The sequence below is a fragment of the Nothoprocta perdicaria genome, unplaced genomic scaffold (assembly GCF_003342845.1).
Source record: "Nothoprocta perdicaria isolate Ctin4 unplaced genomic scaffold, notPer1 scaffold_28, whole genome shotgun sequence".
NCBI classification, from domain to species: Eukaryota; Metazoa; Chordata; class Aves; order Tinamiformes; family Tinamidae; genus Nothoprocta; species Nothoprocta perdicaria.
The window spans coordinates 5,494,418-5,520,453 of record NW_020455510.1 but is presented as its reverse complement, the minus strand read 5'-3'; the positions used below and the strand labels follow the sequence as shown (position 1 = coordinate 5,520,453).

At 43.7% G+C, this 26,036-nt stretch overlaps 1 protein-coding gene across 1 annotated transcript in view; it reads left to right on the top strand.

Annotated features, from left to right (window-relative positions):
• NELL1 (neural EGFL like 1) overlaps positions 1-26,036 on the top strand; it is a 196,264-nt gene that overhangs the window by 144,480 nt on the left and 25,748 nt on the right. The window contains exon 18 of the mRNA XM_026041104.1: positions 6,959-7,054. Within this exon, the coding sequence (XP_025896889.1) occupies positions 6,959-7,054 (96 nt within the window). The remainder of the gene's footprint in view (positions 1-6,958; positions 7,055-26,036) is intronic.

Below are 26,036 nucleotides of genomic sequence, written 5' to 3'. Positions count from 1 at the left end.
CCTCCTGCATCTTCCTTTTCCATGAGCTCTCTACAGGGAAGATGGCACAGGGTGGCAGAAACACAAGTGAGGACTGGGTGTATTTGCCAGATATTAGCATTATTATCTGTATATTATGTGTATGTGTATATATCTAAGAGGAGAAACCAAAAAGTAGATAAATTGTCCCAGAAATGTCCTCCATAGGGTTTGGCAGCACAGGAATTTAGGGGACAAATTCACAATAAACTGATAGTTTTACTAAGCAGAGACTGTTCCCCCTTGGGTTTCTCCAGTGCTGTTGGCTCAGCCAAAGATTATGCAAACAGAGGTTGTATTTGCCTTTTTTTATTATTATYATTTTTTTGCTCTCATTTGTTAAACATGCAGTTTATTAAATTCAGTTTCTGTCGTTCACTCTCTGYGAAGAAAGTGCCCGGCAGGTTCAGGCTCGTAGCGGGTCTAACCTCCCTGGGGCTTTGCCAGGCTTCATTGCTCCTAATGCGCCAAAGCTTGGGATAAAAGGAGTTATGTAAAAGCAATATATATATAACAGCAATGATGAAGGTGATGGGGATTCATATCCCACCTGCTGCCACATCAGCAGAGCAGAAGCAGTCTCTGCCTTTTGACTTTGCTGCTCTTCTCTCTGCTGTGCAGAAGCTTCATGTTCCCACGTTTCCTTATTTCCCCCGCTGAAAAATGGGCTTGGCGCTCTCTGTCGAGGCCAAAAAATTGGATTTTGGGTGCCCTCCTTCTGGACCAGCCCCGCGTTTCACTCTGAAACTTAGTTGGTGAGATTAGTTTAGGTAGATCCAGATGTTGAGCTGAATATAAGCTTTTCTCCCGAGGGGAAGATTAGAAATAATTGCCAAGAATGTGCGTTTTTCCCGAACGCTGTGCTTCTGCGGTAATAATTTAGCTACTGAAAAGCTTTCTAATTTAAAATGCAGATTAGCACTGAAATTAATTTGATCCTGTTAGTAGTTGCTTCCACTCTGCTTTTGAACCAGCAAATGCAAAGGTCAGAGGTGCAGAAAAGCTCTCAAGTTACACAGGCCTAAGAGAATTAATTATGTAGTGGATATGTTTTGTATCTGAAACTTTGGGGAGTTTCCTCCTTCATTGCCTTTTATTTTGTCATTTTTCCCTTGAATAAACTTGTTTTGAGTGAAASTGGGGCCCCAGGACGTTGCTGGTGGGATGCAGAGCTTTGGTTGCCAGCTGGGCAGGGGCTTTGGTGCCTGGGAGCTGCCAAGTGTTAGGGGCTGCAAGGATCCCACGTCGGGTAGGTCAGGATTAACTCCTAATTTTGCTCCTTAACGAGGGAATGTCTCTAACACAGCATCTTTCTGCGTTTTTTGAAAGCTCTACGTGCTGAAAGGGGTGCAAACGGGCTGGCAACGTCTTTCCTCATGTGAGCTTGGCAGATTGGATCCATGAGCCYGGCAATTCCCGTCTCCCTGGTGGGATTTGATGGGAAGCTTTGGAAAGGCCTCGGGGGGATGCAGTGTGTGGGGAGGATGAGGAGATGGAGAAGATGCTGTCCCAGCCCATTGGAGAAGGTTGTCAGCAATGCCTTCTTGCAGCAGCAGGACTTTTATATATATATATACACACACACACACACACAATTTTTATATATATACTTCTATATATATACTGTTAAGTCAATAATACCCGGGTTTTAATGTGCTTATTAACAGGAGCTCTGCCTGCGCTCCCCTAACGTCTTTATAAGTCCTTGATGCAGAGCAGAAGACCCTGTTGCTGTTTTATTTCCTATTTCCTCCTCTTCCTCTCATTGTCACCACAAAACAGACCCTTGTGGAGGTGGGGAATCATTAGGTGCTATAAAAACAAGGGAGTTATTTGCTTTGATTTTGATTTCCTTTGTGTTTGTGATGAGATTCCAGCAGCCTTAACATGAACACGATCGAAGTTTCCATCGCATCTGAGCACAGCTGCAAAGGCAGCGGGTTCATTTCCAGCCACAGCAACAAAAACCCTATTCCAAAGTCCATTTGCCAGGTCAAAAGATAATGCTCTTCACACAGACAAGTACCATAAGGAGATGTTTTATTGAAATAAAACGTACTTTTTTTTTCAGGCATACTTTTATGCAGATGCACAGCCTTTAGGCTCCCTAATGCAGTGCAGTTTCTGGTGAGGATGCCAGGTGGTCCTCGTTAGGCAATATCCAGTAAACCATTTAATTCCTGGTGGAGTCCCATATCAGGGCAACACCGATCTGCAAGAGGGGTGACTTTGGGGCTTGCACTGGTGTGTCCCAAGTGGGTTTGCATGCCCTGGAAAGCCCAGAGCTACCACACATTGGGGTGACTTGGTGCCATTAATTTTCCCAATTAGCTCCTGTTTGAGAGGAGCAGCTTGTTTTGAAGTTGTAAAGTGTTCTTCTGTTTTGATTACAGTATATATGTATATATCTGTGTGTACATTGATATGTATATATATGTGCAAAAAGAAAACATGGCACTGTAGGAGGTATGTTGATACCCTATGGGGGGGAAAAAAGGTGTTAATGGATGTTGTGTCCTCTCCCAAATAAAGTGAATTTCAGTTTGGTTTTATAGCTTTGGGTGTTGACTTGACTTTTGAAAGATGATTTGCAGTCCATGTCCATAAATCACATCCACCTCCCACCCCATTTCCTCAGGTTTAACATGAGGCTGCTACACAGACACTTGCAGCTGCCTTAAACCGGAGCGCTAAAAATACTAGCAAGTCCAGCCTTGAAGAAGCAGAGCAGTAAAATGGCAATGGGGATATTTATTTAGGCCAGAATCAGCTGGGCTTAGGCGAGAGGCTTTCAAAAGTGCCATATTTCAGAGTGCAAATTGTATTATACAGCTTCTGTTTTTTACTGCTCCTTTTCATCTTATTCACATGCACTGTAGAAAATCCATCATGTGTCTGTCCTCGAAGCTGTAAAGCCTGATATAAGCACACATTTCTTATGTATATTTTGCCAATAAAATATACATACTTGGCCCATTCTGTATGCTTTCCAAATTAATTTAATCTAAGAAATTCTACTTGCCTATTAGGGGGAAAAAAAAGGGAGTGAAAAATTACCAGTCTAGGTGGATAACTTTTACATCCAACAATAACTTCCATTAGTGAGCTAATACAGGAAGTAATTAGTGATTAGCAATGTGATTCATTAGCCTAATTGTAAGGAGCTGGTGTTTCCTTGTTCAAACAAACCCAGCATCTCTTGGCAAATGGTACTTGAGCTCTCCCGAAAGAGCTGAGCCCAAGGGGCCGTGACTTGGTTACGTGGCCTTCAAGCCAAACACCAGCCACCAAGAGAGTTCAGCATCATGTATCATCCAAGGAGAGAAGGAGGTGGTGCCTCTTTGCGAGCTCTTCTTAGGCCTCCACGTTCTCTTTAGTCTTAATTTCTGCAAACTCTGTGTCATGGAGCACTGGGCCCTTGAAAAGGTTCAGTCCTCAAGGTACTTCAAAATGATCCTGAAGCCAAGTTCTGTGACTTTCGTTCACCGTGTTGCTAAGTGCTATATACAGGTATATGCACAGGTGCACATGTACTGTGTTGAGAGTATATGCATAATGCCTATATGCATGCATAGGGACAAATATGTATATCTGAGATCTTTGTCATAGTTTCTTCCTTACGGGTTCCTTGTTTTTAATATTAACTCCAGGTGCTCTTCCATTTTCCACTCTCACYTTTGCTCTCACTGGGTGCTGCCTCCTAAATTTGAAATCTACCRTTTTTTAATGGAAGTGTCTGAAAAATCCCATTTTGAAACTCAGAATCCCAAATCATTAGTTTTTGTTCATACTTAGACTCTTGCCTGTGTATGCCGATGTTCACGTGTAGACTCTTAATGATATTTGTACACTATATTTTGCTGTATTTGGACTTTTGACTACATTAGGCAGATTATATTTGTAAAGTACATCATGCTTCTACCATCACTATAAATCAGTAATAGTGTTTTTATAATCAGATGGCAGATGTATTTATAAGCCCATCCTGAACTAGACCACACCAGTCTGAGTTAGGCTGGAAGCTGCTCCTACAGGTGTGGAATTGCCCCGGTAAGGAGCTGTCTTCTCCTCTCACCTCCCCACTGGTGAACTGACCCAAACTCCTATTCCTTCGCAAACTAGGGGATGCAGTTCTTTCCAAACTGCCTCTGCTTCCCACAGCTCCATCCTGCCGGATTTGTCCTTCTCCGACTCCAGCCAGCTGTCAAGGGACAGCAGTGGCATCTTGCAGACCTTGGGTTAAATGAGTGTGACCCTGCGTGCAATGGATGTAGCTCACTGAGCCGAGAAGTTTTGTCCTTTCCTGGATGATAAGGTCRCTCAAGAGCAGAGAAGGAGAGCGGAGCCTCTGCTGCTGCCTTATTTTGTCTTTGTGCTCCTCCTGAGCTTCTCAGTTGTCCTCCAAACCCCCCTCAGCAACTGCTCTCATCTGATTATTCTGGTACTTGGCACACGTGGTTGGGTTCTTATCAGCTGTGACCTTGTGCCTGCTTGGCTGGCTACACTCAGCTAATGAAACTGGGTTTTTTTCCATCAATTGATTGTCAGAACACTTGGATATAGTTCAACTCTTCCATCCCTTCTCCCCGGCCAGCGCATTTTGGGTTGCCCGACCAGTCTGTGTCCAACCTCTTCCTTGCCTTTCCCTTGGGTCCATTTTCCTCTGGACAAGCACGTAGTCTTTCAGCCTCGGCCAAAGTCCTACCTTAAGGACTTTACGGCTGTTTTACCCATCACCTTGTTGATCAGCAAAGGAATATATCAAAAGTGGAGGAGGAAGCAGCGTGACTCTTTCTTGATGTTTGTAGAGCGTCTTGACTATGGAAGTAAGTCAGTGTCTTGGCTTGTATCTTAGAACATGGAGGTTGATATCTCTGGTGACCTGAACTTAAGGCAGTAGTAGGTACTGTTTTAATCCACGTGAACAGTGCAGCCTGCTGAACGGGAATGTGTTTTCCTGCTTTAATACTGTGAATGTGGGACAGGGGCTGTGTGGTTTTCTGGTACTACCATATTCCTGACTGTTGTGTGAGCTACAGGGCAGGTTACTTTTTTTCTGCAGTGTTGCTTTTTTCGGTGCTCGTGCAACTTATTTTGAAAATATTGTGGTTTTCTCTTGACTGAAGAAGAAACAAGGGAAATCACCAGAGAGGAAAAAAGGAATCAGTGGAAGAAGCCGAGATTCCCCACTGTGAAGGCCCTCGTGCTTGGGGCTCTTCGCTCTCTTTGAGCTGTCCGACTGAAGAGGTCAGCTGCTTGGGAAACTCGTTGTGCAACCCTCCTAAAATATTGATGGGAATAGTTTCTCCCTTCGTGGCGTTTGTTGCTTTTGGGTCATGTTGAGATGAAGAGGAAGGAAGGATTGTCCACCCARTAGAGCTGCAGGGCAGAGGGATTGAAGAGATCGAATCTCCTTTTTTACGCCCTATTTTTTGCTTTTCTGTTTTAAGACCCTCATGTAATTCTTTTCCACTGCAATATGATGTGTTTTGTGATTAAACTACTGACAATGAAACCGATTGTGTTTTTSTGGGTTTTTTGCTCTTTACGTCTCCCCTACCCCACTATTAATTCCTTTGATGCCACGCCGGAGCCTGGGACGGCCACAAGAAAGTCTCTGCTCACTCTCGAACCAGGAARGAGCCAGACAGACCTGGCAGCTGCTCCGAGAACAGGGAGGCTGTGAAGCAGCAGCCTCCCTTTGGGAAGCTGCAGAAGGACCTTCTTAACTTGTCAAGCTTGGCATATTTTTCCTTGGCCATCTGCGTGTGGCAGTGTTGGCTTCAGACATTAGCAAAGTTACTTGCTTCTAGGTRTGGTTTTGGTGCAGTGCCCTGATGAAAACGCTCCTGTGAAACCACCTGGTGCTTCTTCCCAACCAGAAGAAAACGAGTGGTTTGSAAATGTATTTCAGAAGATGAGTGTATGAAATTACAGGTATTGATGGGGAGAAACTGGCTGGGCAAGAGCCCTTTGGGCCCCGTTCCTAGGAGAGCTCGTGCTCTTCTACCCTCTTGTCTGAACCCTSCTAGCTCCAGCATGACATTTAAAAAGATAATAGAGCAAGGCAGCTCCATCCCTCAATCCTAGCAGGAAATAGGATGGCATGGGGGGGTTCCTTTTTTCCCTCTAAGTGGTTAATAATTACAAAAGAACCTGTCTAATGCTGAGTGGTTTCTCCACTTTGTTTTTCCTTTGAGTCTCTCGGAAGATAAACCTAAAACACTTCTGCTGTTCCCCAGCACTTTAAGCCTTTCCATGGCGTTGGTAACATCTCACTGCCAACACCCCATCTGTGATTTGAGCTTGCAGAAAACACTCTGCACTTCTGTTATTAGCTTGGCTGCAGAGAGCTGCTGCTTAAATATTAATTGCGGCGTCCCTCGTAAGTGCAGCTAAACCCACTGAGCATCTTGTAAGCTTAATAATATCCAGGGGAGGGTGAGGAATGTGTTGGAGGTGAGCTTGGCTTTTACTCCTGGCAAAGTTTGCCCTGCAGTTGATGATGCAGAACGGATCGTGTCCCGCTGCTTTCCCTGAACCCCAAACGTGTGCGATGGAAGCGGGAAGTGAAGTAGTTAAACCCAACTGACCAGCAGAGCTTTGTGATTTTAATACTCATGTTGGGTGTCATTGAAAGAAGAGCGGTACMATTAAAAACAGTGCACTGTCTTTTTCCCTCTCTCCTGTTTTTCCAGMTGGTTATTAATCTTTTATTGGTGAGGTGCCTTGCCTACGGGTAATCTGGGGTTTTTTTTTTTGCATCACCTCATCTAACTTGAGTTGCTTCTCTTTGTGTTTGCAGATGGATTTGTGGGATTTTAATAAATTGAATTTGCTTGATTGCTGCATAGAACGTGTTTGATTTTCTTGGTGTCTTGCCAGTGCATAAGAATCATAAAAAACCTGCATATCCCAGCGTTTCCCTTTTGTTTTCCAGCGTTCTGTGAAGAGGGCTGCAGATACGGCGGGACTTGCGTGGCCCCTAACAGATGCGCCTGCCCGTCGGGATTCACGGGGAGCCACTGTGAGAAAGGTAAAACTCTGCTGCAACCCTCCTCCGTGCTCGGAAATGAGGCCTGGGAGCTGCTGGGCTGAGGARCAGCCCCTTTCCACGGGGTTCCTCTCCGTGTGATGCTCCTTAAGTTAAGCAGGGAGCGCGGAGGGTTGTGCCTGCTTTTGCTTCCAGCAAAACTAGGTAACTGAAAGGCAAATTGAGAAGTGTTTACTCCACACGTCTCCTCTGGTGCCACCTCAAGGTGACCTGATTTTTATGAAGCTGTTAGATCAGGATTTGGATGCTTGCTTCTCACTAGGGCCGCCACTAAAGAAGATTTTACTTGTTTGTAAGTAACCGAGGCCACCAATTTTCATAGGATTTCAAGGTACTGAAATGCATCTTACAAAGGCTGAGTTAATTCCTTTTGGATGTGCCCCCGATCTTTTCCTTTGCCCAGACTGGTTTCTGACTGTCTCTTCCAGAGGTCCACATTCCACCTGGATCTGCATTGACTGTGATGATCTTTCAATTAAATAATAGAATTTTCTTTGTTGTGTGTTTGCTAGCGAGCCTTTTACTTCCAGTGGAAATAGAGAGTTAAGGCAGGTTGCATGCTGTTACTTTGAGTAAGATCCTAATAGACTAGGTCCTGTAAGAGATAAGAATAAAACAAAAACTGAAATAACCACTGAACAGCAAGTTAAATCACTAGAGCCACTTGTTACCCCGGGACTCTTTAATAATCAGCACGTAGCAGGATCTGTTTGATACGTGGCTGCTCGGGATCTTCTCCCACCTGCAGCTGCCTCCTTGCCTTCCTCAACCCCTCCTTCTGCTTGCTCAGCTCTTCAGCTTGCTCAGAGACACGGAGGATACCTGAGATGGGGGTTGGAGGTGGGAATATGCTGTAATTCCCAGGCTGGAGGGTGGGAATTCCCATCCTTCAGGCTGTCCTCCTGCTCCACTCGCTGTCTTGGCCCATGCATCTCCAAGTGCCTTTCCTCTTGCGGCTGCGTGGGGACGTTCAGCACTGGAATACAGCCTGGAAATGGGTAAATGGGCGGTTTAAAATTGATAAACGGGGACACGGCACGGCTGAAACCTGCGTTTTTCCTGTCTTTTATGTTGTTTTGATCTGAAATAGGAGCTGCCACAACAAGTAAAGGAAACGGGGCAGGCACGGTGCCCTCGCTACGGCAGTAGATTTAGAGGCAGGTCTCATAAGGGACTGTTTTGTTGGTGCATAAAATCTGTGTGCCTTGGACAAGAAGGTTTTTTTCTTATTATTTCCTTGGGAAAAGGCAGGCTGCACCACTGTATGCTACTCAGTAAAGCCACACATTTMGGAAAACATTTAGAAATCCAATGTGTCAGGGGATTTGAGGAGGGGCAGAGCTTTGCATACGAGAAGGTCTGTCCCATCACTAGAGGATTTYGGAAGGTCAGCAGATGCACCCGAAGCTGTTTGCCATATTTCAGTGGCTGGCTAAGTGGATATCAGATATAAGTGGTGGCCACTCCATCCACAAAGGCACGGCTCCTGGGAAAAGGGTACCTTAGGAATACAAAGCTGATGAACCAGCTTTGCTAGCTCCGAGGAGCTGCAGTGGCTCAATGAGGACTCCTTGCATGGTCTCATGGCAGTTGGCTGCAGGATTTTTGGAGGACATCTAAGGCATTCAAAAGGAATGTTTTTCGGATCTTGATCCAAAATTTGGCAGTTACTGGGTGCATGACCGAAGCAAAATGGGGTGCTTTTGGGTAATGCATTCACTTTGCCACGCTGCATCTAAGGACAACCTTCAAGATGACACAGGAGCACTTGCAGTCTGGTTTCAGCATCATGGAAAGTGCAGAATGAACCAGCAATTGGAAAAGGTTTTTGAAAAGCAGGGATRTTTCATCCTGAATGTGCCGCATTACTCTGCCTGCACGGCTGGAACAAGTGGCAATAGGTTCATTTTGAGCATTAGGTTCATTTTGAAATCTGGAGATACTTGAGAAGGGTCAGATTTGTGAGGGTAATTTACTCAATGTAGAAATTGAGACACGGATTTAAGGCATAAGTGGAGATGCAGCTACGAAAAACGAGCTCTTGCTAATTGTTGCTGTGTCTGAAATGATGAATCCTCACATCGGTTACGTGGGGACTGCCTGTTCTTTTCACATGGGAGGTGACCTAGAGATGGAGATCAGAGATCAGAGATGCTGCTGGGTAGTTATTTTCCACCCACTCTTTATAATACTCTTCATAGAGTATGTACTGGGTGCTGCTCATTGTCTATCCWTTCCTGTTTAGGGGCTGATTCTATCCTCTCATCACGATTGAGAATTTATTTATGTATTTATTTTAAGCTATCCAGGGCTGAAGGAGATGGTCTGCGTGGTCACGACCGTTCGTGCTCATGCACAGCACGTAAGTGATCCCTGCGCCAGGCAGGTTTTTCCTGCAGGGATTTTTGCTGACGTTGCTGCGTGGCTGCGGCGAGTAGGTGCTGCCCTGCTGAGCTGCAACTGTTTTCTCCAGCTCCTTTTTTTTTTCTTGCAACTTCAGGGAAAAGCAAAAAAGAAATGGAAAAACTCATTCCTGGAGCTGTTTTTGTTCTTGCTGTGGGCAAAGCGCTCGCTGAAAGTGCTGCTGCTGCAACAGGGGCTCTTGTGCAGGCCCCTGGGTAAAGCGCCCTCCGGAATGTGTTCTTTTGGAAAGAGATGTGAGAATCGGCTTCTCCGTGCGCTGTCCCTTTGATTCCTGAGCTGGATTGATCTTGAGGTGTGTAGCTATCAAAGACCTTTTCGTTGAGGACGCTGCTTTAGAGCACAGCCACGCACGCAAACAAAACCAAAGCGGAGAAGAGGCGATTGCCGGGRAGCAGAGCGAGCTAAATGTCGAAGCCGCCTCCCGTGCTCTGCCCAAGGAGCTTCTGCAAAACGTGCAGCGAGGTCTGCTCCGGGAAGCTGCRGCCATGGAGCTCGAGGCTCCCATTTCAAGGTGAGGGGAAGGCAGCACAGGAGGCTGCTGCGTCGCTCCGGAGGGCACGGGACACCCGGGCAAGGCAGATGCTGCAGGTGGCCGAGGTTGCCATGCTCCATTTGCCACCAAGCTGCTCCCGGCCTCGTTCCCGGCGGTGCTGATGTCTTCATGAGGCSGCAGCAGGAACAAAGCTGCCCTAGGGAATAGATCAAAGAGCCTCTCCTGGAAAAATCTGGTGAGGGTGGGCCCTGCGGGTCACGGAGACATCTGTCTGCAAGTCAACACATGACTCCCCGTGGAAGAAAAGCGGCTTGCTCTGTTTTGCTCCATCTCTGCCCAGCTCAAGAAGAAAAATGAAGTGTCCCTGAGCAAGAGCATCGCCCTTCTCCTCTAGCTGATGGCAGCACGAGGAGCCTGGGCTGGYTTTTGTGCTTCTTGCACTGCCTTTCCTACTGTAGAAGTTTACTTCTCACAGCCAGGAGGAAGGTCCTGGGTTATTGGTTGCAAGGGATATTTTTATGTACCGGTGTGGTTTCTTTTTTACGTTCAGGTGGCAGTGCCTATATATTTTTGTTTCTTTGTAATGAAAGAAATATCCGCTCTATTAATCTTTTACGTTAGCCGAAATGATGGCTTGACATCCCGGCTAACAAATGTTTCTAATATTCTAATGTTTTATTACTTGGAGGGCTCGTGGTCATAAAATATCCCTTTTGCGGTTTCCTGACGGGGTGAGAGACATCTGTTTTTAAGCCGTAGCAAATTATTTTGTTTTCCCTTTGGTCTCCAAACCCTGCACTTAGAAAATGGGCAGTATTATATYGTGTATCCTGGCAGGGATTGTGCTTGTTAGTCTAGATTCCTGTGATTTCCATTTCCCCATGCAAATTCCATTTCCTCCCCCCCGTCAGGATCTATATGCCAGCTGGATGTGTAGGGTATTATTTAGGGATGCAGTTTTATTCAGACTAGARAAAGGCAAGATTTAGTTGCCGTCTGCTTTGCATTTTTATTCATGCAAACTGATTTAATCAGGTAGATAATTTCTGTTCATCAAATTTGATAGTGCAGAGAAGATTCAAACCCACGTTACARAGTTTTTGTGCTTTTCCCGTAGACATCCTGAATAATACCTTTAGACAGTGATACCTTTATATGAAAAATCTAGGGAGAAATGACAGTAACTTCACTCCGAAATAATGCTCTTTAGATTCAGGGTCCCTRCCAAGCTGTGTTGAATCTTTTAAAAAACTTTTAGAAGTTGGTTTGAAATTAAAGACATTGGATTCTTGTGGCACTATGGAGGAAAATGAAGGACCATTGAAGGTCCTTTAGTGGCTTAACATTCATCCATTTTTTTTCAGCAGAAACATCTCCCAGACCTTTAGTGCTGGTGTTTCTGCCTCAGTTTCTTCTTGGTGACCCAGACAGTGTCATTTAATTTATTGCAAGTGGTAGAATCACCGCTTGGAGCACAAGGGCGTTGAACAAACGTGCATATTCATGGCTGCATGAAGTTGCCATTTGAGAACAACGAAATCTCCGTCTCTAAATTCTCCCGTGGGAGATGAGCTGTACAGATAAGGCCCTTGCTTTAATATACACACTTGATGGCAAATTAGCTGCAAACAGGACCGTTCATTTTGCTCTGGTTCATCAAAATAAAACCCTTCTGAGCGTGGTTGGCGAATGCTGGTTTTGTAACGTTGCTGGGAGGATGGTATGAAAGCAACTCCATGGTTCTTCCTAGTGCATGTCAACAAGAAGCAAGAGCAGGAGGCTTGCAAGAAGAGAGAGCGGAAAGGAGAGTGAAGTAACACGAGGTGAGAACTTCCCCAGCCCATCCAGCTGTATTTAGGGGACATGATTAAGTTTAACAAGCTCTTTGCCACCTCTGTAGCCTAAGGAAGCCAACCAGGAATATTTACATTTGCTGATAACCGAGATTTATAACTCGAGAGGTGTAGAGCTGCCACAGAGAGGTGCTTGTGTTTCTTGTTTCTTGACTTGTGTGAAGTCAAACTCCTCTTGGTTTCAGTGGGAATTTGGAGCTGCACAAGAGCTTCAGGATCTGGTGCAGTTGAATTAGGGCAGTTGAGAAAGGAATTGTTCCAGTGAGGTAAAGCAGCCTTTAGAGTGGGGTTTTTATGTGGCCTCAGGCTGCTCTAGCTGTGATTATCAGTGATAAATATGCCATCCCTAACTCGTTGATCCATAGTATAAATCTAATTAGCTACCCTTGGAGTAAGGTCCTGTTCAAGCTGGGTAAAGAATTCGGAGTCTCTCTACAAAACACGTGCAGCAACTGAGAAGTTCATCAAATAGGGCCACGTTTCTGCCCGAGTTAAATACAGCGAGTAGGAACGTATGCCATGAGCAATCTCTCCCTGAAGCTAATTTATAGGCTAATTTATAGTAGCTTTAATTAAGGGGCAGTAGGAGCAAATGTACCTCAGTAGTCAGGACCAGCGTGAGGAAATAATCTCTTTGAGAGGCAGTGTGGCAAGTGGGAGGATGGTGCAAACTGGCATGTTTCTATTTGAGAAGTAGCTCAGATCTAATTCTAAAAATGAATGAGCTTTTTAAAATCTTTTTTTAACTGTAAAATTAAAATTTCTGTACATTTCTACCCCCATGGACATGAATTCAGCACCACAAAGGTAACAACCACCCCTCCTTGCTTTCGTTGGGCTGGTGTTTGAGGGAAGAGATCAAGTCCCCATTCACATAACGCTCAGGGGGCAAAWGAAACATAGCTCATGTGCCCTCTGGTGTGACTTACATGGTCTACAGATCCTATACAATAAGGATAACTCATCCAATGAGATAGTTAATCCAGTTGTCTTTCATTTGTGTGATGAGTTTGTTCTGCTACAGAAGGTACCCAATGACATCCTGGTGCCCCCAGCATTTTTATGGATAATCTAGCATKGCAAGCCAGGTAAATGACCAAGTCGTCAACAGGGAAAAGTGTTTCCTGTTGGGAAAAGACCTGGGAGGCCATTTCCTAGAAAGGGTGACCTTAAAACCTGCTCTAGACTCAGAGCTCMCTAACACGGTGTGCAGATTCCTGTGGGTTTTGGTAGGCTTTGGTTGATGGTCCAATATAGTCCTCAGAGAATGACCACGTAAGATGCTAAATTGTGCTTAATATAAGGTATGCATGAAGCACAAGAATAACTAAGATCCTGCTGGTTTTTTTTTTTTTTTTCTTTAGTTGTTCCTTTACGCTCAAGGTAGCTTTAAAATAAGAATTATACTATACCTCCAAAAAAATGTGTCAAGGTTATTTTCGAAATGCTTTATAATATTCCAGTGCAAATCTGTTCAGTCCTTCACATTTGCAGGAAAGGAGCCTCCTAAAGACATCAAACATTTGTCTCCCTTTAGAAGAGTCTGGGCTTTAGTACCTTGGAGAGGTGGAGTTTTCAGCTGCTCGAGCAGTATAACATCAGAATTGCTTCTTTCAACACGTAATATCTACTAAGCAGGTTGGTCATTTGAGCCTGAAGCAGAAATTGTAGGTTTTTAATGTGAAGGAGTGAAATCTCCTTCTCGTTTGATTTTTCTGAAGTGGCACTCCCTGTGCGCCGGCAATCTCATCGCTGAGAATGCTGCTCGCTCGTCTTTTGAATGAGACATAAAATGAAAACCCTAAACACTTCTGGTCATTAGAGGCCCAGCTGAACCTGGATCCTCTTCTGGCTTGGGGAATTGCATTCTGCCTCCGTTAGTGTTGTCGTTCAGAGGAATTGCTCCATTGAAATAGGAGCAGAGTGGCTTTCACTTCGTAGATGCCAGCGTTTCTGTGGTGGGTTGTGGATCTTACAGCTTCTGGTGGCAAATGTCTTTCTCCAGTGGAGTTCAAGTGTGTGGATTTGCAGGAAGAAGGGAGCTTATGGAGCTGTCCTGCTCCTCGTGCTGCCTTGGAAGCGGTGGGAGCTCTACTTTGCTTGCCCACCTACCACATTGCTTGGTAGGATACCACATTTCTTCTCCTTCACGTGCAYTGCAGACATCCATCTTCTCCTTAACAGGTGGTGGCTTGCTATTCATCCAAAGCTTTCATGGTTGGGGCCGTAGGCGCTTGGCAGTCTAAGGGAGGTCAAATCCATCATTCTCATTTCCACGACAGTGGCAGCAGCTGAAAAGAAAGCAAAGTTTCCAGGCTCAGAAGTGAAATAGCCTTGTAGCCATGAGAAGAAAGATCTTGCCAAGTGTTCAGGAAACATTGAAATTAGTCTCTTGTTGATCAGTCAAAAGATGTGCCCAGTATTTATAGTTTGCTTCCTTATAGGACTAATTATGAAAGATGAAGTCCATGACATGTTTTTTTTTTTTTTTTTTGTGAAAATCCCCTATGTTTCTTTTGGAGACTTTCAAGCAGTGGTAGTACCACATTAGACTTGGTGTCTAGCTATTGATAATGACTTATGTAAAGGGAATAAGAAAACCTCAGATAATTCTTTGGCCAGTTGTAGCTGGGATTACATTTTCTGGAGAGAGTCTTAATGACTTTTATTTTATTTTATTTTATTTTATTTTATTTTATTTTATTTTATTTTATTTTATTTTATTTTATTTTATTTTATTTTATTTTATTTTATTTTATTTTATTTTATTTTATTTTATTTATACCAGGGACAGAATATAGAAGCTCCAGGAGGTGTCTTTGACACCCCTCTAGAAATCAACTCTAGTGACCTTCACTCAGGCTGCCCAGCATAAATGAGGAACCCTATGCATAGTAGAAGAGCAATATTTTATGTTTTGTCCTGCAAATCTTGCAGTTAATGGAAGCCATTTTTGGGAGGGACTGGGAATATGAAGTTTTTTCCTCCCCTGATCTATTTCTATCTATCTGCTTATCTTCCTGAGTCCCCACAGATAATCACCTTATTTCACACCTTTATGGCCCACGCAGCATTTTTCATGGCTTTTGGGGAAGTGGGTGGAGAAAGTAGAGATTTGATTCCGACCTCGGCGACTTTCTTCTCTTTTCTCATCTCGGCTCCTGTTGGGTCATATCCATGATATACCTATACACACATATCATTTAGAAATATCTCAAATTTCTAAAGGCTTCAATACAAAATTACTCGGGCAGAAGGTAGTTCTAGAATAGTTCATGGTACAACCACTACAAGAAGGTCTTAGGCTGTCCTTCTGCTGTTGACCCTTTCCTTAGTGGGCATTGAGTAAAGTAGGTGATGTGCTCCAACAGGCATTGACTCTTCTTGTTACAAAGAGCAACATGATCATGGTGACTTATCAGGCCACTTGGTGAGTAGTTTCAGCAGGGAGCTGTAAAAACAAGTCACAACAAGTCCTTTGGGTTGAGGTTCTGCATGGGCGATGTAAGACAGTCACCACTGTTACTCTTTTGATCTTTTTGGGGTGGAAAAGTAGAAGGCACCTCACTTCTTTGCACTTAATATATGGCATTTTTTATGCACGTTAARTTCCATCTAGATTAAAAAATAATTATAAAGTGTATTCGCATATCTAGATTTTATATTTCACTCCTCTTAACATGACCATGTATTAACTGCCAGACTTAAAGGGCATAGACAAGGTTTCAAATAGGGAGATAAAATAGGGAAAGAATTAAGGGAGGGGTGTTGTGTCAGTCACGGTGTGACAGGTTTSATAACCTGCCTGTACCAGCAACGAGAAATCTCTTTTTTTTTTGCTGAAGGAAAAATAGTAATTTTGAAACCTGAAGAAAAGGGACTAACCAAACCAGAAAATATAGACCCTTATAAACCCTTTCTTTCCCCTATTAAGCTGTATTGCTTTCGAGTATAAATCAAACAGAATAACTGCCCCGTAGCGCTGACTGCATCTGAACCTTAATGTAACACCCAAAATACTGTAGCTGTGAAAACATGGCAGGTTTTTGTGATTTCCGTGGCCTTTTGATTTGATCCCAACCTCAGCTGTATTTGAAAAGGTTGAGCACCCTGACCCTGCTAAGTTTCGGGTAAGAGAGATATTAAAGCAACTTAATTGAGCTGACAAAATCATAACAGGCTTTGTCAGTCTGTGCCCCACTGCGTTGTCTTACACTATGAGTAGTCGTATTGATTTCAACTGCCTGGTAATGCTGGAAAGTGCAGCRCAGCGTGCGAGTAGGAGGCAAAATCTGGCTGAAAATGCCAGCCAAGGAGAGAGGAGGCCAAAAGGAGCAATTAATTGAGGGAAGGAATGGAATTTGTACTCACGGAGCTATTTTGAAAGTCACATTTTCTTCAGGATGACTGCATCCTTTCTCTGGCATTATGAGCATTGGGCATTATAAATGGCAGGGATCATTTTAGGCCTCGACTTTTGTTGGTTTGTGGGTTTTTTTGAGGGGAAAAAAAAAAGCAGTTTGGATAACAAGAGTTATACTCACCTTCTCCCCAAGTTGGCAGATTATTCTGGATTTCAGGACTGAGGGTCCCATTACTTTCCCCATATTCCCCATATTTTTTTTCCCATTCGAAGTTCAAATTCTTCTAGCAGGTGAATAAACTGGAACTCAGAACCCCTGCAGATCTTCCCTGGCTATGAAGCTTTGGACTGGGTGAGTTTTAATGTTTGCAGCAGATGAAGTGGTATTTGTGCAAACTATTGTGTTTGAGGTGTAAAGGGAAGGAGTGAATGCTCTGGAAGTCTGAATTTTTAGCACAGTRTATCACACCCAATAGTTTTTTTTGAGGTGCTTAAACACAGAATCAACCAAGAACAGGGTTGTGTGTAGCAGGTTGCATTGGTTGCAACCAAATAATTTGTTTGTAGTCCCATGTGTAGGGATTATAGATTGCCCAGACAAGTATCTTTCAAGCAGACCCTAGCCGTAGAGGGTAACTTTGAGCAAGTCGACCATAAATATATGTATATATTTATATATGCTGTTGATCTAAAACATAGTATCTTGTTTGCAATATTGTGTAAAGTCTACAACGTGCAATTTGATTGTATTATTCTTTTTTTACAGCCAAGATAAATCCTCCTTTAAAGAGAAGTTTATCCCGGACAGATCAGTTTGCTGTTCAAGCACCGATTTGGCCGTGCATGGTTTTTACTCTCACACAGAAACACAAGCAGCTGTTTTAGCTGCTCCTCTGTATTTTGTGGATCTGCAAACAGCTTGTATTTGACTTCAGTGAAGTTCTTTTTAAGAACTCCTGAGGAAGTGGGTGCAAGAAGAGCTTGTAAATGTTGACAGATCATCACAGGGTTCATGAAGTCCCRCTTATTTTCCCTCTACTTCTCTCTCCAAGCCACAGAATGTTGTGGTGAGCATTCTGTTGCTTCCCGAGCATAATTTGAAAGGGAGATAATCTGCTCTAAATTCAGTGTAAATACAAGTCCTGTTAAAATCTGCTTTCAAGACATAGGCATAGGGTTGCGCGCGTCCTGTGGAGCGAAGGTCGTTTCTTGTTTTCACAAAACAAGGCTTTTTTGAGTCCAAATTGTAAATTATAAAGTCGTAAGCAGAATTTGTGATGTCTTTATGCCTTAGTTCTGTGGAGGTTAGTACAAATAAAATACTGTGTAGTTAATTACTGCTGATCTGTTTTCCTTGCACTTTCCAGTAGTATGTGGCTTTGCTGAAATTTATCCTAGGTCTAGATGAGGTTGCCTAAAGCCCCTGGGGAGCAATGTAGCAGTGGAAAAGTGGCATAAAAATCATATTTGCGTTATCCAGGTTTCATTTGTGCTAGTCCAGTGAGTGTACAGGAATTCAGAGCTGCTTTGGTTGGAGAGGATGGCTACCGAATGATGGGAGGATTGCACCACCAAGTAAAAATAAGCAAAGGAAAGAGAACTTGGGGTCCTTTGATTGCTCTGCTTCCCTGCATATCTGCATCYGTGATAGAAATAGCATCTCAGTGCCTTGATTTTTCAAAACCTTGTGAGGTTTTCCCAAAATATTGGTCTCAAATGACACCTGGAGACAGCTTCCCAGGAAAAGCATCTGCTCACGTGGTGCAAAACCTAGTTATCCATTTAGTCATCTACTTATCCTGGTTATTTGTTAAGCTCTTACCTGTTTTAAACCTAGTTATGTATTTATCTATTTCTAGTTAGCTATAATTCCTCTCCATGACTTATTAGTGTACCCAAATCTAGATAACAATGATATGACATCCCTTTGGAGAATTGCATGAGTAGTTAAATACGGATTTTGGGCAGGCTTTTACTAAGAAAGAGTGCAAATTCCCTTTCTTTGGAGCTGAGGAAAGCGTCTACAGTGCTTGATATGTAGCAGCCAAGTGTTGAGAGGAATTGACCTGCTCTTGAATCATAATCTTTCACTTTTGCTTCTGCAGGGAGATGGATTGTGTGGTCATGTGGATAGATAACGCAATGTAGATACCTCTGTCTTTGTGGCGCTGCACAGATGAAGCTTTTGATCTCTGTGTTAGTTTGCTCTGAGCTGTGTTAGTTAGGGGGAACTGCAGCATTTGCATGGGAGCATTTCGAAAATGATGTACTGCAAATTGGGCTTCACACTGTACATATTGTTACTGCATTAGAATGATGAACTGGAAAATACGGGGAGCAAATCTGGGTGTGCTCTGGACTTGTGTTGTAAATTAGARTTCAGTATAAATAGCAGCTTATTCATATTTAAAAGCGAGAGGCTTTTCTCTGAAACCTATGAGCAGACGTAATTATTTGCTTTGTYGGGGAAGTTTAAAAATGAGGAATTGTCTGCCTGCGTGGAAGTGTCCCGACGCCGTTGGTTTGTGAGTATATTATGCACCTGCATCTTTGGAGAAAACATTTCCACTCCATCATCCTCATCTAATAGAGTCGTTTTCTGCTTTATTCATTGCACTTGGGTTCAATGTTGTTTACACTGTAATGCAATTTGTGCTATTGAATGTGGTTCACACAGGGACCTCGTTYGGGAGGGTAGATTGCGACTTGCCTTCTGTCTTGATGACTGGAATTTGCTCACATCAAAGGGATACAAGCAATGAAACTGTTTGTGGCAGGAGTTGAATATCATGGAARTTAYCTCAGAACTGAAGCCACTCATTTCMCACATACATATATTTCATATATTTTGCATCATACATATCTTTAGGCCCTTGTAAACTGATGCCCATATCATTGTCTGGACTAAGACCTGTAGAGGAACATGTTGCTGAAGACGTTTCTGCAATGAGAGTTCCAGATTGGAAAACGGGAAGATTTGTATTTCCTTTGATTAGCTTGTTCTTCATGCACATCAAGCTGTTTGGGCTGACTTTCCTGCTCAGTGTAATTTGCCTCTCCTGGATATCGCTCTTTCAACAGAAGCCTATGCCATCAAATGACATGGGCTTTTTCCAGGATAAACCTATATTGTACAATTGGCCTTCAAGAAATTTGAAAAGGAGGTGTTTCTGCATCAAGCAGAATGAAGTCTCCTGACCAGGTATTTTTAGGAGGATTTTGTACTGGTTATTTTTGCTCTTTGAAGCCRTTCTCACACTTCCAAGCCTTTGGATGGGATTCTTGGCTTCCATGGCCGCTATGGCAGCTGCTCCTCCAGTCCTGTCATTTCCCTGCTCCCAAAGCAATGCAGAAAGAAGGGCCTGTCATTCCACGCCTGTGATATCTCTTTTCCTGCCTTCCCMAAAAACTCAGTAACTCAGTCAACTTCCTACATTTGGCTGCTTTATTGATTTATTTTTTAATTCTCCCTTTTTCTTTTTGCCTTTGTAGTAAGCAGGATTAAAAGTAGAGTAATACCAAAAGAAGGATTATACAAAACTCACTGATAGGCGCCACAAACTCTAATTGCTCTTTCTTCTTTGCTTTCTTCTGCTTTCCTCTGTGAGCAGGAGATGAAACAAGGAATGGAAAAGCCCATGGGATTTGCTTCATTGCCGCTTCCCTGTGAGGGTGGGTCCTTTTGGCTGCTGCAAGTTGTGAATTTCTCGGCTGTTGTGGTTTGAAATCTCCCTTCCCACTGCAGGGAGCTTCTCGGGAAAGTGGGATGGGGACCTTGGCGGTGCTGCTGAGAACATCTTTGGTGGGGCCTTCCCTCCTGTGGACCCTTATCTTGGCGTGAAGGGGGGCTAACCGGAGCGCTGCGAGAAAAGGGAAAGGATTAGGAAAGGATTGGGTACACTGGGGACAATCTCACCAATTTTCCGCACTCCATAGTCAACAGATTCCAAGAGTGGTCGAGCCTACGGGGGCCTGGCCTACGGAGACCTGGCTTGAGGGTGTCATTAGTCAGGGCAGACTATTCTCCTACCCATTCTCTCCACCTTTCACTATTGTCCTTAATCTCCACTGCAAAAGCGCAGTTTATTCTTGCTTTTTGCTCTTATGTTAAAGAATCGAAATGGGAGAGAGGGAAGAAAGGGAGGCAGGCGGCGACTTCCCTATTTTAACTTCACCCGGCGTCAGCAGCCGAGACTTGGCTTGCATCAAAGCCACAAAATGCCCAGGGAATGCCATGGGCACCTCGGAAATGACTAATTAGGAGCGATCCCGCCGGCATCCTTGTGCCTCGGCTCCTTAAAATGCAGCCCGGGCCCTGTCTGGGGGCGGGCGGGCGGGCGCTTTGTGCAGACATCTGCTTGTGCGCCGACACTGAAAGAAATCACAGCTCTTTGGGGCTCAAGGTGCACGTTATTTTGGTCACTCGGAGCTCTCCTGCTGCTCGAGCACTCTAGGAAACAAATGCGTCTTGTTTTTTTTCCTTTTCTGTAAGAAAATAAACCCCAGAGTTAGTTTTCTCAAAGCCTGTTTTGATTCGGGGCTTGCAAACAAGGTTTACCGCGCGTTTCCCTGGCCGCCTCGTGTTGTTGCTTGATCTTTCCTCCCATGGTCTGAGAGCAAGAAACAGGAAAAGGATGAAAAGGGACAGAGATACCAAGGAGAGCCCAAAGTCTTGAGTTTTTAGAGTCTCCTCTGCTGGTTGATTAGCATTCTGCATAAGCACCGTCCTTCCAGAGAAAGGAAGATTCTTACGTTGCCACCCCRAATTACTGCATCATTATCGGGCATATTTTCCTAAGGAAGGATAGTCTCAGGTTTATTCCAGGCTTATACTCAAATACATGTATGTACATATAAAAATATTTATACAAATTTAAGTATACATATATAATCTTATGAGAGAATGAAAATTCAGATCGTACAACAGCATAAAGCGTCTCAGTTTCTTCTCAGGGTCTGGAGAGCAGCAGGAGTTACCAAGAAGGTGTTTATGTGGGATGAGGGAGGTCAAAACTGCCCTTTAGGTGCTGAGCTTATTCTCAGCAAGTTTTTATTTTTATAAAACTTGGGGTTTATCTGGTTAAGCTGGCTGCAAATAACTTAGTAGCTGGTTTACAGTGAGTTTCTCAAGGTGACGTGTTGTCCCTTTCTGGTTGTTTGCCCTTTCAGAGAAGATTATTGACAGGATTGTGTGGGTATAATGCTGAAAATAGTTGTAATTCCTGGTTCCYTCAGCTCTGCTTCTTCGGTCTTTGAAGACAAGGATCCCAAACAGCCACCCTGACTGTGCTGCTCGGAAGCCCTGGATAATCTGGATGCAATGTTGTGCCTGTCTGCGCTTTGAATATGAATATGTGGAGTCACTGAGAAGTTATCATTCATTTATKCCAGTTGTACATGCTTATAGTGACTGTGGGTGGAGTGGATTGTAAATATTTTTCTCTCCCAGAGCACATAGGGTGATTTAACCTGATATCTGAAAAGCAGTCTTGTGCATTTTGAGGAGATCATTCAGTYGACTGAAGAAACCACTTGAGCATCAAGAGAGCTAAAGAAATGGTGTAAAATCCCCAACATAAAGTGTCTGATTTTGCATTCTGCATCTTCTTTGCGTGGGATCTCCCAGTTTGGTGGAAAGTTAGCTGGGATTAGCCCGGTCTAAATGAACTCCTCCTAGGAGAAGCAACTCGATGGAACAGAATGGGCAAGTTGCTGCCTTAGCAAGTCACAGAGAGCAGGACTGTAGCTGGGTGACCTGCTATTAAAGATCCTAAGGATGTTAGAGTCCTGGTGAGCTGACCATGTCACCTGTTAGTGTGTTTGCTGCATGTTTTCAGCTTGAAAATCATGCAGAAATGTCACCTTGCATAGAATATTGGGTTGGATTTATATTCATGCTCATAGTCTCTGGTGGGCTGCTTTGTGGGCAGGTTGCAAAGCTTATGGGTTTCACAGGTGTCCTCCTCAAGACCCAGGCAGAGAGGCTTGGAAATATGGAGCTGTTGGACAGTTTCTTGGTCTTTTAGTCATGAACACTGAGTTGATTTGGGATTCTGCCTCCAAAATTTTGGAACTACCTGCCTTGAGCTAGGTGTTGGTCTGTTTGAGATGTCAACATAAGCAAAATCAGGAATACTGCTGCTTTACACTGCAGGTTAATAYAGTAGCATCGTGACTGTTATTAAAAAAAAAAGCAAATTTAATATCTCCGCCAGGTATCCTGCATTAAATTTTGCAATTGCAGACTGTAGCACAAGCGGACATTAGTGCAAATGATTTGTGCAAACCAACCTTCACAGCCCTTCRCTCTTGCTCCATGGAAAAGCAGTTTTCTTGCTCTCACTTTCGGCAAAGGGAAGAGCCGGGGAGGAACTGAGCTCTGTTGGAAACCGCTCTGAGATTCCCGTGATAGGACTCCAGCTCTTAAATCATGGGACACTATGATTTAAGCTCAGCCAGGCCCATAAACACGTTTCTGATGGAGTGCCTTGTAATCGAGAGAAGATTATCTTCTTTTGCAAAACAAACCCCTCCAGGATGAGTTGGGTTTGCAGGTCTTTCTAATTCCTGCGAGAGCCCTAATGACTGATSCTCATGGTCAATCTGTGTTGGTTTTTAGGAGAGCGGATCACACTACCCAAATACAAAGCAGCGAGAGAGAGAAGTCCCATTTAAAGGTGATTGAAATAAGTGAGGATGGAAACGTGGCTGGGGGAGGCGTGAATGCCCGGATGCTGCAGAGCTCTTGAACGAGTTTTCTTGGTCCTGCTAACTTGCCCATCAGCTGCCTAGCACTGATGTATGTTTGTTTGAAAAATCCGCTGAGCATTAATGTCATAATTTTGCACGGAAGTAGTTACAGACTGTGACTGACACTTCTATTAAAACCCTCTATTTTCAGGGTCCATTACATAGCCGTAAAAATCACTTGACATTCAAGGTCTCTCTGCCTGGGAGCCCGTTTTTCTTCCCTTGTTACAAAAATTCCAAAGAGAKATTTTACAATTTTTGGAGCCCGGTAATAAAGGAAGAAAATGCACCATGCAGGARGGCATCATCCTCTCCTATCCCAGCCATTATGAAGTTCTAACCAGAGGATGTGGTGGTCCAAAACGTGGAGTGTTTATCCTTTTGTAGGAGCTCGTGGCTGCACCTCAGGTGAGGCTTACACTGAATTTTAGCTCCCATCTTTCACACACGGTGCCACCATCAAGATGACAACAGCACTGACCTACCTAATAATAATCTTGGAAAAGTCATAAAAACACAATCTTTARTTCATTAAATTTCTTTCAAATTAAGTTTCTTTAATTAAAAATCATATGTTGTATAGGAGTTAACAGACACTGTTCTAGCCAATTGCAGAGCTGCCAGCTTTGCTGAAAATGTCATGGTGCTATTTGGCTCTATCTTGCAATGCAGCTTATGTATTCTAGTTGATTTGTGCATTGTTTGTTATAGCAGTTGGCACCTAACATTCTCAAAGTGCAGATTTACCAAATAATGAATGTAGAGAACTACCCCTAAATAAGAACAAATACATTTCTGTCTTTGAGACAGAGAATCCCATTTCCTTCTTACACCACTGTAGCTTTTGCTGAGCTGTTTGGGGGGACCTAAATGTTATTGGAATCCATGACTTGGTTTGGTTCATCCTTTTGTTGGGGCCTCTTCTCCTTGGCCTGGTCTCCTTCACCTCAGCTGGGAACCTGGCTCATCTCTGCTCCCCAAATCATTAGATCTTGGCCGTGTTCTCTAAGATGAAACTCTTTAATGGGAAAGCTCCTGGATCCTCGGTGACCAAACCCAATAGGAAAAAGCTGAAATTGGAAAGAATCCCACCAAGTTTGATTTGATGGGCCAGGAACAAAAGCAACTATTGAGTTCTTGCCATTGTGGGAGGGTATGGGAGAAAGAAAACTTGGTGGATTTTAGAAATATACAACTGTGCTTAGGATCGTAGGGGAATATATAAATGTATAAATGAAATGGGTCAGGAAGAATTTAAACAGAGTGTCCGGGACATCAGTTGCTGCTTTGCTTTGATGSCAAGGTCTGATTTCAGGCAGCTCTGTTGCCTCCTGTTCTTCCTTTCCAGTTTGCTGCATCTAGCAACTGAAGTGGTCCAAAGTAATTGGAGGAGCATGGGGAAGCTAATTTTTTCTCACCTCCTCGTATAGAGTTCACTGAAGTCAGTAACTGGATAAGGAAAATTGAAAGAAGAGAATGATTTAGGGCCAAAAGTGTCTGTCAGAAGCCAAAATTACAGACTCCTGGAAAATAAGCTTGCAGGARGCCTTCGACAGGTCTGCAAGCTATCAGAGGATGAGCTGCATCTTTCACTGGCACGTCTGGGTAACGTGTTCTGAGGAACACAGCTGAGGAGTGTGCAGGGAGCCTGTTCATAACCTGCTCACRTGCCCCTATGTCCTTGCTGTGCAGGGCTCTCATCCTGCTGTGTTTGTGAGCCTATAGGCTGCATTGAACCCCCCTCTAAAAGCTTCAATTTTTATGTTTGAAACGGCTTTTATAAACCCTTGCAAACATAAAAATAATGCTAAAAAACTAAACTGAGGCACTCTTTGAATTAAAGCGCGGTTACTTTACTTTTCCATGTTGCAAACAAGTATGACGCTCCTCTATTTTGACCCCCTCTACTCAAAATGTTAATTGTGTTAATATAAAGTTTAGAGATCTTCTGCCATTGCTAATCTCAGTCTCCATTTCTCTTCTTAATTGCACATTTGAGCAAGAAATTGGAAGGTTTTTAAATTAGCTCTTACAATCTATTGGGTCTTAATGTGGAGGGGGGAAGGCAGCCACGCAGGAGCTCTGCAATTTATTTAGAGACTGTTGCAGAAGTTGGGAATGTGACAGATTGGAAGTCTGTATTGGGACCTTCATGCCTGTGGGGCATGAGCTTAGGGGATCAGGCAGGTGATTTGGGGGGTTTGTGAATTTTGGCCGRTGTCAAGGGGCAGGATCCCCCCAGCAGGGACTTTGTGGGGACCACATTGACCCTCTGTTCGAGGAGGGTCCCTCCAGTATTTTGTATTCAGAGCTGTGAGGCCTGGCGAGGATGAACCACATTTCCTTAGCCTGGGCAGGCTAATTCTGGATGACTAACAGACAAAATAATAATGGAAATATGGCATTCAGAAAAGGGCAAAAAGGATCACAGGGTTTACCCAGCTATTAAGAAGAAAAACCAGCCCCGTCAGTCTTCAGGATTTTGTCATACATTAATAYATCCTATTAACAATGTAATCGAGTACCTGGCTCTTTATATGGCATAAGGGACATAAAATTGGAAAGACCTAATTTAGTCCCAGGTTATCACGGATGACTGTGTCACGTAATCTTCTGTATGGATTTGGCAGGCCTGTCCTAAAATTAGGTGTTTGAGAAGAGATCTATAACTTAGCCTGGAAAACTATTCCACACCTTTCCATCCCCATGGCTAAGGAGCTTCCCATGCTTTCCAGCCTGGATTTATTCTTGGCAGTTCATCCTACTTTGTGTCCTGCCCCTTGCCATTCTTTGCCTTAATAGCCATATTTGTATGTCTTAAATAGAAAATTCTTCTTGTTATATCCCAAAAAGAAGGTACCCAGAGGAMCTGCGTCTCCTCCTGACTTTGATTGCCCTGGGCCAAATAAGGGAAGAAGACCGAGTCCTAAAACAGGTTATTCATTTCCCTCTGTGTCCTGGTGACCACGTTAGTGAATGTTTCCATTTATATAATTTTCCTTTTGCAAAGAGGTGACAAAATACCTTTTGAAACAAGGTATCTCCGTGCGTTGTTTTTTTTGGCAATAATATTTTGTCTCT